At 44.4% G+C, this 14,136-nt stretch overlaps 3 gene segments (V, D, J or C); 1 reads left to right on the top strand and 2 right to left on the bottom strand.

The window, feature by feature from the left end:
* The window catches only part of LOC102993450 (T-cell receptor alpha chain constant-like), a 369,182-nt gene that overhangs the window by 87,407 nt on the left and 267,639 nt on the right, over positions 1-14,136 (bottom strand).
* LOC102980958 (T cell receptor delta variable 3-like) lies at positions 3,364-4,385 on the top strand. The segment is given in 2 exon segments: positions 3,364-3,603; positions 3,845-4,385. Coding segments are annotated over 2 exon segments (483 nt in total).
* LOC102980684 (T cell receptor delta constant-like) lies at positions 7,776-10,485 on the bottom strand. The segment is given in 4 exon segments: positions 7,776-7,806; positions 8,875-8,994; positions 9,353-9,424; positions 10,029-10,485. Coding segments are annotated over 3 exon segments (435 nt in total).

Below are 14,136 nucleotides of genomic sequence, written 5' to 3'. Positions count from 1 at the left end.
AACCATAATTCAAAAAGACACATGCACCCCAATGTTCATTGCAGCTCTATTTACAATAGCCAGGACATGGAAGCAACCTAACTGTCCATCAACAGATGAATGGATAAAGAAGATGTGGCACATATATACAATGGAATATTACTCAGCCATAAAAAGAAATGAAACTGAGTTATTTGTAATGAGGTGGATAGATCTGGAGTCTGTCATACACAGTGAAGTAAGTCAGAAGGAGGAAAACAAATACCGTATGCTAACACATATATATGTAATCTAAGAAAAAAAATGTCATGAAGAGATTAGTGGTAGGATGGGAATAAAACACAGACCTACTAGAGCATGGGCTTGAGGACGTGGGGAGGGGGAAGGGTAAGCTGTGACGAAGTGAGAGAGTGGCAGGGACATATATGCACTACCAAATGTAAATTAGATAGCTAGTGGGAAGCTGCCGCATAGCACAGGGAGATCACCTCTGTGCTTTGTGACCATGAGAGGGGTGGGATAGGGAGGGTGGGAGACGCAAGAGGGAAGAGATATGGGAATATATGTATATGTATAACTGATTCACTTTGTTGTAAAGGAGAAACTAACACACTATTGTAAAACAGTTATACTCCAATAAAGATGTTAAAAAAAACAAACAAAAAAAGTGAAAGTAATAATGTCATGAGAGATAAAGATAAAATGCTGTGAAAATTGAAAAAAAAAGATATGATATATAAATAAATAAATAAATAAATAAATAAATAAATAAATAAATGGAATACTACTCAATCATAAAAAAGAATGAAATAATGCCATTTGCAGCAACATGGATAGACTTAGAGATTATCATACTAAGTGAAGTAAGTCAGAAAAAGACAAATATCATGTGATATCACTTAAATGTGGAATCTAAAAAATGACAAAAGTAAACTTATTTATGAAACAGAAACAGATTCACAGACATAAAAAACAAATTTATGGTTACCAAAGGGGAAAGGGGTTGGGGGAGGGATAAATTAAGAGTTGGGATTAGCAGATACAAACCACTATATATAAAATAGATAAACAACAAGGTCCTACTGTATAGCCCAGGGAACTATATTCAGTACACTGTAATAATGCATAATGGAAAAGAATATGAAAAAGAATATATATATATATATAAAACTGAATCACTATGTTGCACACCAGAAACTAACACAACACTGTAAATCAACTATACTTCGATAAAAAAAATTTAAAAAAAATTCGGCAAACTTATCCATGCCATTGGTGAGTTTTTAAGTGGACAAAGTTATATTCCTTTGTTCAGAAATATTTGTTGATTGTCAATTATGTGGCAGACACAGTCCTAGGGGCTGGTACAGATCAGTGAAAAGATAAACAAGGCCCTGCCTTCATGGAACTTACATGATGGTGTATGTGTATGTGTATATGGGGTGAGAAGGGAAAGACATAATAAACGTGTAGAAACCTGATGATGACAAACAGTGATGTGAGGGAAAATAGGAGGGTGACTCTGGGTAGCCAGGTGAGTGACTCATTTACTTGCCAGGGAAAGCTTCTTTGAGCTGAGATTTGTGAAAACCTGGAAGCAGAGTTTCAGGGACCTAGAAGAGGGAGGCAGGTAGAGGAGCAGAAGGGAGGCCACAGCTGCTGAAGGGGAGTGACAGAGGCAGGAGAGGGCGTGCAGGGAGATTGGACAGAGGGCAGAGATCCCGCCATGTGTAGTGGGCCACAGGCCCAGGGAGGGAGGGCCTGCTGGCATCATCGGATTTACATTTTATAAAGACCTGCAGAGGAGAAGGTCCAGGGGCAAGAGTGGAAGCAAGGGGTCCTGACAAGAGATGGTGGTGTTGGTGGGAGGTGGTGGGAGTGGCGGTGGAGAGAAGTGGATGCACTGGAGATACACTTCATGGTGCAACTGACAGGCCTTCCTGAGGAACTGGAGGTGGGGGACCAGGGAAACAAAGGAACTCCGGAAGTACTCCTAGAAACACTCCTAGGTTTGGGGGAGCAAGGTGGTCTTCTATTTTTTAGGGCAGTGCTTCCCAGCAGTTGTCATGTCTTGGCTTACCCAGAAGACAATATTTGTATTGGAATGTGGCCTGGAGGAGCTGGCCTCTGGGGCTCCAGCCACCCCAGGTCCCAGTGTCCACTGTGAGCACTGTCTCAGCTAGCCTGTAACCCACTCATGGCAGGTCACCCACTGGGAAGGTCTGCTTCCGGGGTGGGGGAGAAGTTTCCGGCTGGAGCCAAGTGTGTGCTGCAGAGGGAGAGATGGAAATCAAGCTGTGGGAAGTGCAGTGAGCCCTCTCAGGACCACGGCACTCCCTCAAGCATGAGAAATAGAAGAGTTCAATATTTTGTAATAACTCTCAGTGGAGTGCAACATTTAAAAATTGTATAAAAATAGGGCTTCCCTGGTGGCGCGGTGGTTGTGCGTCCGCCTGCCGATGCAGGGGAACCGGGTTCGCGCCCTGGTCTGGGAGGATCCCACATGCCGCGGAGCGGCTGGGCCCGTGGGCCATGGCCGCTGAGCCTGCGCGTCCGGAGCCTGTGCTCCGCAACGGGAGAGGCCCCAGCAGAGGGAGGCCCACATACCACAAAAAAAAAACCAAAAACATGTGGAAGATGTTTTTTGTGTGCCTAATTAATAAATGTACTCATTCTCCTCAGAGGTTTAAACATTTGGTTGATATCTCTGCTTGGTTAACATTATCCACCTCAGTGCTACTCATCAAGTGGTCCATGAACAGGCAGCATCAGCAACACCTGGGAGCTTAAGGACGCTAACCCTACACCTACTGAATTTGAATCTCTGGGGCTTAGAGCTAAGTATCTGTGTCTTAGTCTCTCCAGGTGATTCTGTGGCATGCTAAAGTTTGAGAAGCATTAATCTAGCTCAACTTGATAGCAGCAGGAATTTTTAACAACCACAAAACAAAGAGATCAAAGTATATATATGAAATTTCCCCCTTATATTTGTACCCATCTTTGAATTAGTCCATAAGCTGTCCCATCAAGAAGAAAGAGGATAATAAATCCACCCTATGCTTGAATACACCTCTGGGACACAGGGCAAAAGGCCCCAGACTGAATGTAGATTCCAGTGTTATTTCTCATTTCCACATGACGGTTTGGGGCCTATATATATATATATATATATAATCTCAGGGGGAAAGAAAGCATAGAGGTAAAGATTAATAAAATTGGGCTTCCCTGGTGGCATAGTGCTTGAGAATCTGCCTGCTAGTGCAGGGGACATGGGTTCAAGCCCTGGTCTGGGAAGATCCTACATGCCGCGGAGCAACTAGGCCCGTCAGCCACAACTACTGAGCCTGCGCGTCTGGAGCCTGTGCTCCGCAACTAGAGAGGCCGCGATAGTGAGAGGCCCGCGCACCGCAATGAAGAGTGGCCCCCGCTCACTGCAACTAGAGAAAGCCCTCGCACAGCAACGAAGACCCAACACAGCCAAAAATAAATAAATAAAATTAAAAAAAAAAAAAGAAGCACTGAGACGGTCTCAGAGATTTAAGGAGTCCAGTTTTATTCTATATCCTCCTCCCCGATATGAAAAGAAGATGATTCTTCTTGTGGGCTTCAGCCTTTTATTTTTCTGTAAGTACACTCATTGTTCTGTCCTGCTCGTTCTATCGCCCGTTTCCCTCTTTCTTACTTTCCAAGGCTTGAGCTCTTTCTCATTCACACTGGATTTTCCAGTTATATTCTGCCTTTAATTTTCATCTCTGTGTCTTTCCCCTGCCTCTGCCCATTGGGTTCCCTCCAGATGGGCCTGTGCTGGACCCAGTGCAAGCGGAGTGTAAGACTTCACTGTTTTCTTATTTTTTTCTCTTCACAGACAAGGACGTGCTGTGTAACCAAGTGACCCAGATTTCCCAGGAGCAGATAGTGGCGAGTGGCAGTGAGGTGACACTGCAGTGCATTTTCCAAACCACATACTCAGATCCAGACTTATACTGGTACCAAATAAGACCAGATGGTTCCTTCCAGTTTGTCCTGCACAGGAATAACAATAACTCCCATGATGCGGATTTTGCTCGGGGTAGATTTTCCGTGCAGCACAGCCTGACCCACAAAACCTTCCACTTGGTGATCTCCTCAGTGAGGCCTGAAGACAGTGCCACTTACTACTGTGCCTTGCGCTCCCACGGTGATGCAGGTGTCCAGGAAGTCTGCACACAAACCACTGGGCACAACCTGGCAGAGCTGCCTCTCCGGACAGTTCATGTCCTTGGACACATCATCCTTCTCCCCTGTCATTCTGTGGTCCAGTCTGGCCTTTAGAGGTGCCCTAACCTGTCTGCCAAATAAGAAAAGGCCTGGTCACATCCAGGGGAGCACCCTGGCTTCCGATGGAGCAGACATCTCCCGACTTCTGACACAGAGGGCCCTGGCTGCCCGAGTGCCCATGGTGGGGAAGGGAAACTGCACGTCTGAGAGACTCCGGTGCCCAGGTCGTGCCTGATACAGAGCAGGGCTTGACAAGGATGTGCTGCATGCGCCGGGAGAGTACCAGGACAGGGCTGGTGAAGGGCCAACTTCAGGAGAGCCTTTCAGAATTGTCTTTATTTTAGTCTCCATCATTCATCCATTGCTGTGAATTGGCCTGTTTCCTTTTAAGACTCAAATTGGACACAAATTTACTTACTTTAAAAAACTTCCCTGGTTTACCTTTCATTTGCATCTTTTTGTGCAACCACCTTATTTCTCCTGGATTCTCTTTGGCACTTCCATTTTTTTTTTTCTTTTTTTTTTTTTTTGCGGTACGCGGGCCTCTCACTGTTGTGGCCTCTCCCACTGCGGGGCACAGGCTCCAGACGCGCAGGCCCAGTGGCCATGGCTCACGGGCCCAGCTGCTCCGCAGCATGTGGGATCTTCCCGGACCGGGGCACGAACCTGCGTCCCCTGCATTGGCAGGCGGACTCTCAACCACTGCGCCACCAGGGAAGCCCCTGGCACCTCCATTTTACTTACTGTGTTTGGAGAACATTTTTCTTTCACTGAAGAGCACTAAGATATTCCCAGAAAGCTGTCTGTGAAAACCAGAATCCCAGCTTCAAAGTACCTGAGTTTGGAGTTCAGTGGTATCCCCAGGGGAGAGAATTACCTCCAGGGGAAACCAACAATGTGATGTCAAAAATAGATATACCCTCGGCCCTGGGAATCCATCCCTCCTTCCTCTACTTCTACGGGTGTCTCTTCCTTAAAACAACTATTAGAGTTGTTAGATGTGATCTTAGAAATAGTAGAAGCCTTAGACGTTATTTTATAGGAAAAGCCCTGAAGCCCAGAGAAGTGAGAGACATTTGGAAGGTGGCTGATCTGGTTAATGACAGAGCCAGGGGTGTGGGGCTGCACTTCTGGGGGCTCCCTTGCAGCTGCACCCTAGGAGGCTGTAGCAGTAGGTGGCTTGGGCAGCAGTATATCTGGGCTTCAACACAGGCAGATGGAGAGCAGTCGCTATAGAGAGGGATGAAAAAGACATGCGTGAGGGAGCCAAAGGATCAGGCCAAATGACTCAGCCTCCGGGGCTTTTGTTCTGCCACCTACTGAGTGTGTGTACTAATTTCCTGGAGACTCCTTCAGGGTCACATGAGATTCTACACGTGAAAGCTCTGGAAAACTATAATCCACGATAGCATGGTCTCCACACCAGAAGGCAGCCGCAATCCCCTCTGGGTCCTGCCTTCAATCTTTTCAGGAGCATCCTTTTGGTGGAAGAAATTCATGGTCCTATAAAATACTAGGATGCCATTCGCTGATGATCAAAGTAGGCCAGAGGGTGGCTCATTCATATGCTATGTACAGGACTATCCTGAAGTTCAGCCTAGCTGAACTTCAAAACAAGCCCTCTTCCCTGTCTCAGGGATGTGCTGTGCTCTTGTAGAAGGAACTTGGGGCTGGCACTCCTGATAACTTTGTTCTGCTCCCAGAAATATCGCTGCCTCTCTGAATGACTTTGAACAAGGTACATACCTTTTCTGGGGGACATATTTTTTTCCATCTGAAAAATGAGGATGTGTTGTTTTGTTCTTAGCAACTTCAGAGAAACATTCTAAGAATGGCCCAAGGTAACAGATGGGAATGTTTTGGAAACAGGCATTCTTGATGCACATGAGGTGAAGATGTGTGGAATATTTTAATAGTTTTCCCCTGGATGGACCTGGCTTATCCATCTAGATTGTCCTGAACTCATTGACTCAGAATGCCACTGCCTCCTTTCTTTGGTTTGGGTTGTGAAGACGTGACATGGGAGTCTGCAGATGGCAAAGGCGGGGGAGTTGTGGATCAACGTTGCTCTTTCACTTGTAACCTCATGAGCCCCTGCCTGACAGGCCACATAGGTGCTGAGGAACCCACAGTGCTCGGTTGCTAGACTTTTGCTACCTGGGTTCGTGCACCCAGGAAAATGCTGGCCTTGCTGAGGTGGGAGGAGCAGAGCTCAGAGGCCACACCAGGGACGCTGCTGTTGTTGGAGTAGCAGGAAACCCAGGGGTGGGTCCTCGAGGCAGGAGCCTGCAGGCTGTGGGCCCAGGAAGCTGCGGTGTGACCTATAAACTCAGTTTGGTTTTTGTCTGACTACCAGTGAATTCACAGCTCCCCTTACCCCCTGAGATGGTCCGCAATGAAGAAAGCCAGAAGCAAGGCACACATAATGCACTTTAATAACTGCAACAGAGACAAAGAAGAATGGCAGAAAACCATCAATACCAAAGGTCCAATGCCTTCAGACTTCCCAGGCACAGATGGGCAGGCAGGGGGTCATGAAGACACTGTTCTTACAGGGGAAATCTCAGGGTCTCATTCCTGTCCCTCCCTCCCAGAACACTCGCGCAATGAGTTGCTTGAAAGCAAGACCCATGTCTTACTTATTTTTGCACCCTCAGTACAGTGCCTAGAACTTGGAGTAATTCACGTTCGTTAAATCAATCAATAGAGAGAAACACATTTCCTCTGCATTTTACTCTGATCTCTGCTAATAACTCTGAGAGTATTTAGATGAGATTTGAGAAACCCCAATGCCTGGGCAGAGAGTGTTAGGGAGTCAAATGTAGTTTTGTTTGTCAAATACTAGGAAAAGCAGAAAGTGCCTTTGTGGATGAGAATGCTAGTTTGGGGCAAACCTAGTGCTGGGTTGAGCAGAGCCTTTTTTTTTTTTTTTTTTTGCGGTACGCGGGCCTCTCACTGTTGTGGCCTCTCCCGTTGCGGAGCACAGGCGCCGGACGCACAGGCTCAGCGGCTATGGCTCACGGGCCCAGCCGCTCCACGGCATGTGGGATCTTCCCGGACCGGGGCACGAACCCGTGTCCCCTGCATCGGCAGGCGGACTCTCAACCACTGCGCCACCAGGGAAGCCCCAAGAGCAGAGCCTTTTATGTTTAGGTAGAAGCCCAGGATCTATTTTCCTCTTGGAGAATGGAGCTAGGAACCCGATGGCTCCCGCTTTCTACTTCTGGAGGCAAAGAAAGTCAAAGGAACAAAACACCATTTTAAAAGTGTGTCAGTTGTAGGAAAAAAAAATGTGTCCTATATACCTTCATATCTCTGTATCCTTTTATAAAGCAGCAAGTAAAACAGTTGGGACCATAAGCCCCCACTCCCCAGGACTTCTGTCTTTCATCAGGCTGAAGGATAAGCTGGGTTTGTTGACTTTAAAGGAAAACTGATTTGGGTAACAGCCATTTAAGCAAGGCTGGGACAGGTCAACTTAAACCACCAGGAAGTTGAAAGCCTAGGAGATAGCACCTCTGTAGGCTTTTGGTTTCTTTCAGGGCGTGTAGCCTTCTCATGCCAGTCAGCCTGCAAGTGAAGGAAAATTGTCAGAGTTGTAGAATCATAGACTGTCAGTGCTGGAAGGAATTATAGCAGTCATGCAGTCTGGGGATGGCCAGTACTTGTGGTTGTACCATTGCAGACATCACTAATCTATCCTGGCACATTTCCCTTTACACATGGTGATGGTTGAGCTAGTCACTCTCAGTTTATCAATGTTGGCACAAGTCATAAAACCCATCTGCTCTCCTTTAGTTATTCTTCACTCCTTTGTTTTACAGATGTGATAACCCAGGCCCAGAGAGGTGAAGCAACCTGGCTCAGGTAACATAGTGAGTTAGTGACATAGGCAAACCTAAGCCCCGGGTCAAATTTCATGTCTAAGATAACCAGAAGAGGGAATGCAAGTAACAGGCAAATAATTCACATCTCATCCTCAACTTTGCATGCATCCTGAGTGGCTAGTAGTGAGCTGTTCATTAAGGATGGGAGCATAGGTTCATCCCAAAGATAGGCTGGTCTACACATCAAGTCCTATGATTAAGAATCGAGAGCTGACATCCCCTTTGTCTGGGCAAAGGTAAGTTCTGCTCCCACTGAATATTCTTCAAGTGAAGCTTTACTGATGGCCTTGCAAAAAGCCCATGGTCCCTTGGCCATATAAACAAAATTAGCAGTAAAGAAAAAGATTTCTCCTGTTTAGGTCCAATTTATTTAGCTCCTAAGTTGGAGGTGGGGATTATTGGCTGGTATTATATTTTTAGATTTTATTTTATTTTTATTATTATTATTTTTTATAGATGTGCTATTACTTTTATTTTATTTTTTTAACATCTTTATTGGAGTATAATTGCTTTACAATGGTGTGTTACTGGTATTATATTATATTACATGAATTTTGAGTCTGGCTTGAGATAAAAGGCTAACAGGAGATGGGGTTTTATGCTGAGTATCTGAAAAGGTCCACCTTAGTAAATCATAATATGTCTCTATGTGTATTTCCTTTCTCAATGCTTCTTACCATTCCTAAACTCCTTTCCTCCATGTGCAACATAGTTTGGGTGGAGGTAGGAATAAGAAGCAGCTAGTTCTTACCTTAAAAGAAAAATAACTTGGCAGTCAAGAGAAAATTGATGGCAACACTCTTGGCAAACAGCATTCGGAGCCCCAGCACTGCAAGGGACATCATGTTCACCTTCCTGGCTTGAACTGCAGCTGAATGAGAATGAAGATGGTGGCTTCAGCAAGAGACTAAATTACCTTCCAGAAATTGGACCCACAGCACTGAAACCAGCCTGCCCTGAATCACCATCATTCTTCCTGGCCTGAAGCCCAGCTTGGTGCCAGACAGCCTTCAGAGACCTAAGGCTGCTATTCACATCCAGCAAGGCAAGCTTTGGAAAAACCCATGCTTGCAGCCAGGCAAACTCTGCTTAGAGAGTCACAGGGAGTCAGCTGGGCTCAGGTATGGATTTTGTTTTCTTTTGAAGTAGAATGATTTTGGGCCCCATCTGACAATGACAGAGTTTGCTTTAACCTCAATTCTGAAGTTGGCCCTTTGGTTTCAACTAACCTTGGGGCTCATAGCAGGTCTCTGGAGTATGAGTTTGCTTGATGTTTTCAGGTTCCTTTGGTTTTGGATTTTCTGGAACAAACAGCAGTGGTCAGGGTTACGATGATAACCGAGAGGCTCAAAGTATTTCAGGTTTTAAAACTGGATTTCAGGTTTTACTTACTTAGACTTTAAGTAAGTAAACTAAGGACCAGAGAAGTGACTTGGTTAAGGTCCTATAGCTATTTGCACAGTCAACATACTTCCTGTCCTGAGACTTTTTTCCATTATACCATGAGGTCCACATCCTGGTATGCCTCTAGTTTGTAAGAACGACTAGAATAATTAACACCATGATAAGCTGGGCAGACCTTTGTTATGGCATTCACACAAGATTAGACCTCACATGAATTTTCAACCCTAGAGTCTTTAGTATGAAGGAGAAAGGGGTTGGTGAAGAGGAGAGATGGGGATGAAATAAGATGGGTTTTATCTTAGATTCCAGTGCAGAGATGCAGAGAGTTTAATTCCTAGTCAATGATGGGAATTAGCCTATGTCTTGAGTCTGAGCCTAAGTCTTGTTTCCAGCATGACTCCATATTGAGAGTGATCTGTCAAGAGTTTACATCTCTAACTTCTCTTTCGCTTGACTTTTCTTCCCCACAATCGCAGCCCCTTGAGGCCAGATAGGACCTACCTGAAGTACTTTTCTTCAGTTCGAAGTCAGTAGAGCTCCAGGTTTGTTTGTTATGTTGAACTGAACATGTCACTGAATCTGGATCTCCATACTGACCAAGCTTGACAGCACTGTACCTCCCACTGGGAGAGATGACGATAGCACGGTCATATTCTCTTATTATCTTGGATGATTCCAGACTTATAGTTACATCTTTGGGGTAGAACTCCTTCACCAGACAAGCAACATTTGTCCCGTTTTTCATGACAAAAACGGATGGGTTGGCAACAGCCTGAATTTCTGCAAATATAATCAATTTATTTTGTGAGATGATTATTCATGTGTGGGAGTTAAACCATGATGTCTTCCTCAATTCCTCTGGGGCCAAACACTACAATCCAGACTTTCCTTCATCCTGTTAGTGACCTGAGCTTGTTAACACCTCTATGAAAGGATGGCCAAGAGAAGTAGACATGAAAGGCAGCAGTTTGACTTCTAGTTAGGAGCTGCTAAGAGATACAGCTGGGAGCAGAGATAGAAAATGACAAATACAAAGAAGTGTCTGGGTCTTTTGAGTTTCAAATATTTATGTTTTATTAAACAATCCTCTGGACAATCCAGTTAGGCTGAAAATCAGTTGGTTTATTTTAAATGCATGAGCCCGTGGAATGAGATCAGGGCAAGGTCTGAGAAGGACTATATAACTGGTTCCAACACTCTGCGGATGGAGGTGTTTGTGTCACTTCAGGGTGTCATCCCCATTTTTTGGACTGGAAGGGATCTGCTAAAGTTAAGTGGTCCATCTCTCTGCCTTCAGGTGAATTATTATTCTTTTGTAAGGGACCACCCTACAGTTTCTTTTGAGCCTTTAATCCGGGAATTAACAGCTATCATTCTCAGAAGTCCTTAGGAACATAAAACCAGTTTAAGCCCATTTCTTCTTGTTTTGTTCTAAGTGGAGCTGTGGAACACTGGTTACAATAATTGGGTCTCCTCCTGGCCTTCTCTCCTTTCATGCCTCATCTTGGACAATCATGTATCTGCTACTCTGTATATGCATCTTTTTCTTTCCTTAAAACCAGAGGGGGGTTGGGGATTTTTCAAAGGGCTCTCCTGGAATGTGGAAGGAGAAAACCTCATTGTTTTGTTTCACGGCATAGCTGAAGCCACTGATAACAGACACTGATAACCCCAGCAGTAACGGCTTAGAAACCACATGTTTTGCTCAGTCACCTCCCTCCAGAACTGTGGCATTTCTCTCTTATGATACTGACTTTGGTGAGATGGATTCCAGTTGATTTTCAAGGGAGCTTGAAAATGAGTTTTAGAGAAAGGAAACTAGTCCATTAAAAAGCAAAACCAAAATAACCCTATCTCCTTCATTACTTAAGAGTGTGACCCAATCATAGCCTGATTTAGTTGGATAATTAAGCCTGGCTTGGGATTTAAAACCTAATTTCAAAGGCAGTTGCTAATGATCACTTTGGGCTGGAGAGACCTGGCTTGAATAATTTGAATAATGTGATATAACCAATCAGACAGATGTCTGAAGAAGGTCATACACTCAGGATATTGAGCTCTGAATCTGTTACTCAGCATTTCAGATAGAGCATAATGCATCAGTTCGGTAAAACATTTTTCTCAGGTCCTCTTTCTCAATTAATGTCCGTTCAAAACAATTGTTTGAAAGTAAAGTGTTTAACCCATTCTTTGGTATCATGGTAACCAAAGAAAAGGCTATCTGACTGAATTGAACCTTTTTAAAAAAACGGATGCATACAATATAGTTGCCATATGTAACCTAGTCTATTTTATATTAGACCTAAACCAAAATTTGAAGTTGTATACAATTTGCACTACATTGTAGTCTAAAATTTAAAGATGTAATCACTTATCTTTTGAGAATTTCCAGGCTTTCTCCTTGGTCCACAAACGTAATTACATTTCGGCGTGTATTGCAAAGTGCTATTTGTTTGGGCAATTGTTATTTTATTTTCAGACTTTCTCTTTTTATGAGTACCCATCTAATGCTAAGGTTATGTGCTGGTAAACAATACAAAAAGAAGTGTATACCTTTCCTGAACAGTTTTTCTTAATTTATAAACTTAGAAGTCATCTATGTTCTAGATTCTCACAGTGTCTTACTGGTTCCCTAAGCATCTCAACATGGATAACAAATGTCATTCACAGTTTCAAAGATCTCTGCCAATATGGGATTTAACTTGAACACAAATCAGGTAAGTTTGCTCTACCTGATTGCTCTGACCAGGTTGACCATTTCTCTCCTAAATCTTCCAGCTGCAGGACATTTTACAGGTGGCAACAAGGCATTCACACTAGTCAGCTTAGCTAAAGGGATGCCTAAGGATGAAGCAACCACCTTGGAGAATTTGGGCCTCTGCCCCTCCTGCACCTGATGCTCCAACTATTAGTATAATTCTTCTAGATTTCTTTGTGCTTTCTGGGCTGCTCTGAAGATTTCAGAAATAATTTTTTTTTAAGTAAAAATAATTACAGAGCTACTTCAGCTACTCAGCCTAATGTCTTTACTGTGGCCCACTCCATCTGTACTACTCCATCTCCTAGTTATACTTTTTCACGTAATGCAAACTGGATGGCAACCCTAGTCCCAGGAGTCAATTCCTCCCTAGATATGTACGGAAAACAATCAACTCACGGGGCTCCAAGAAGAATTTGGTGCCAGCTCCAAAAATCATCTGTCGGGTGTCCCAGGAGCACATTGCGACGCTGCCTCACAGGTATCCAGCCTGGGGCTGGCTCTGGGGCCTGGCCTAGAACATCTGTATCCTGCCTCCCCAGCCTGGGTCCCAGCCTAGAGACCCACCACTCAGAGAGCTACAAAGCTGCCCTTGATTAGATCAGGGGTCGAACTCATAGAGTCTCAGTTCCCTTTGAAGCTAATAATAGTTTAACTGCTGGGTAAGGAGGTAAGCATGAAATCCCCAGCCAAGAAGCACTGGGACAAGGGACAGGGCTGAGACAGAGCAAGAGAAGAGGGTGACAGGTGACCAGTAGCTGTCTTCAGGATGGAAAATTTAACATCCCGTTTATTGGGAGGGCTCTCCAAGAAGAACACATTAGCTTGGGAGTAGGGATGGGGCACTGAATATTGACATTTCTTGTAATGAATGTTAGGCCGAGGAGGGTTTAGACACTGACCTTGTTCTCATATTCTGGTTCCCTTCTCTTGGGTCACAATCCACCTTTTTGATTAGAAACCTAATTTCTTCCCCATCACTCAGACTGAGTCTCACAATAACAACAAACCTACTTTCCAATTCCCTGAGTCCATGGAAAGGCTTTCTAAGGACCTGAGGGCTGAATAAGAAATTGGTAGCTGACAGGGGAGCCTAGTGGTGCTATGTGTCATGGATACAGGTCAGAGAAGCCAGAGCTTGCTTTGGATTGCTTATTTTTGTTTTATAATTTCTCTTGAGTCTGGATCCAGATACAAGCCTCAGGAGGACAGAGTAATCATGTGAAATAGAACTTAAGGATGATTACTCTGTCTTATCACCAAAAAATCAAGAGTCTAGGGCTAGAGCTAGGCAAAGGGAAGGATGGTTGTATAGGGCCATTATAGGTTGTCAGAATTTTAAGGATTGGGGGTTTGATTTGAAATTCGCAGTCCCCCTACCTGAGCTTCATATCATCATATTACACTCGATCACTGCAGGAAGAGAAAACCAGAGAAGCAATTGGGGTATCTCTGGAGAGCTCAGGTCAGCATCTCGACAGAGGGGCTAAGCATCAGTTTCATCTCTGAGGACTCCCAAAGGCACAGCCTCAGAGATTTGATTCTAACACTGCAGATAACTCTGAATCTCAAGTGGAAATGATTTAAAGGGAAAATGAAACACAACACTTTTTGCTCAGATGCAATTTGCCCAACATCAATCAGACTGCAATCAGTTACAACGTGATTCTGTTTCTTTCCTTCTTTTCATTGCTCTAGTCTCTCTCCCTTCAAAGATAAGAAAACTCACCAAATTCCACTATTTCCCTGGAAGCAAGAGGCAATCAAGTATGCCTGTAAGTTGGTTTTTTTTTTTTTTTTTTTTTTTTGTGGTATGCGGGCCTCCCTCCGTTGCGGCCTCTCCCGTTGCGG

Source organism: Physeter macrocephalus, chromosome 11 (genome assembly GCF_002837175.3).
Source record: "Physeter macrocephalus isolate SW-GA chromosome 11, ASM283717v5, whole genome shotgun sequence".
NCBI classification, from domain to species: Eukaryota; Metazoa; Chordata; class Mammalia; order Artiodactyla; family Physeteridae; genus Physeter; species Physeter macrocephalus.
The sequence above is the reverse complement of the archived record's forward strand: the minus strand, read 5'-3'. Positions and strand labels throughout refer to the sequence as shown.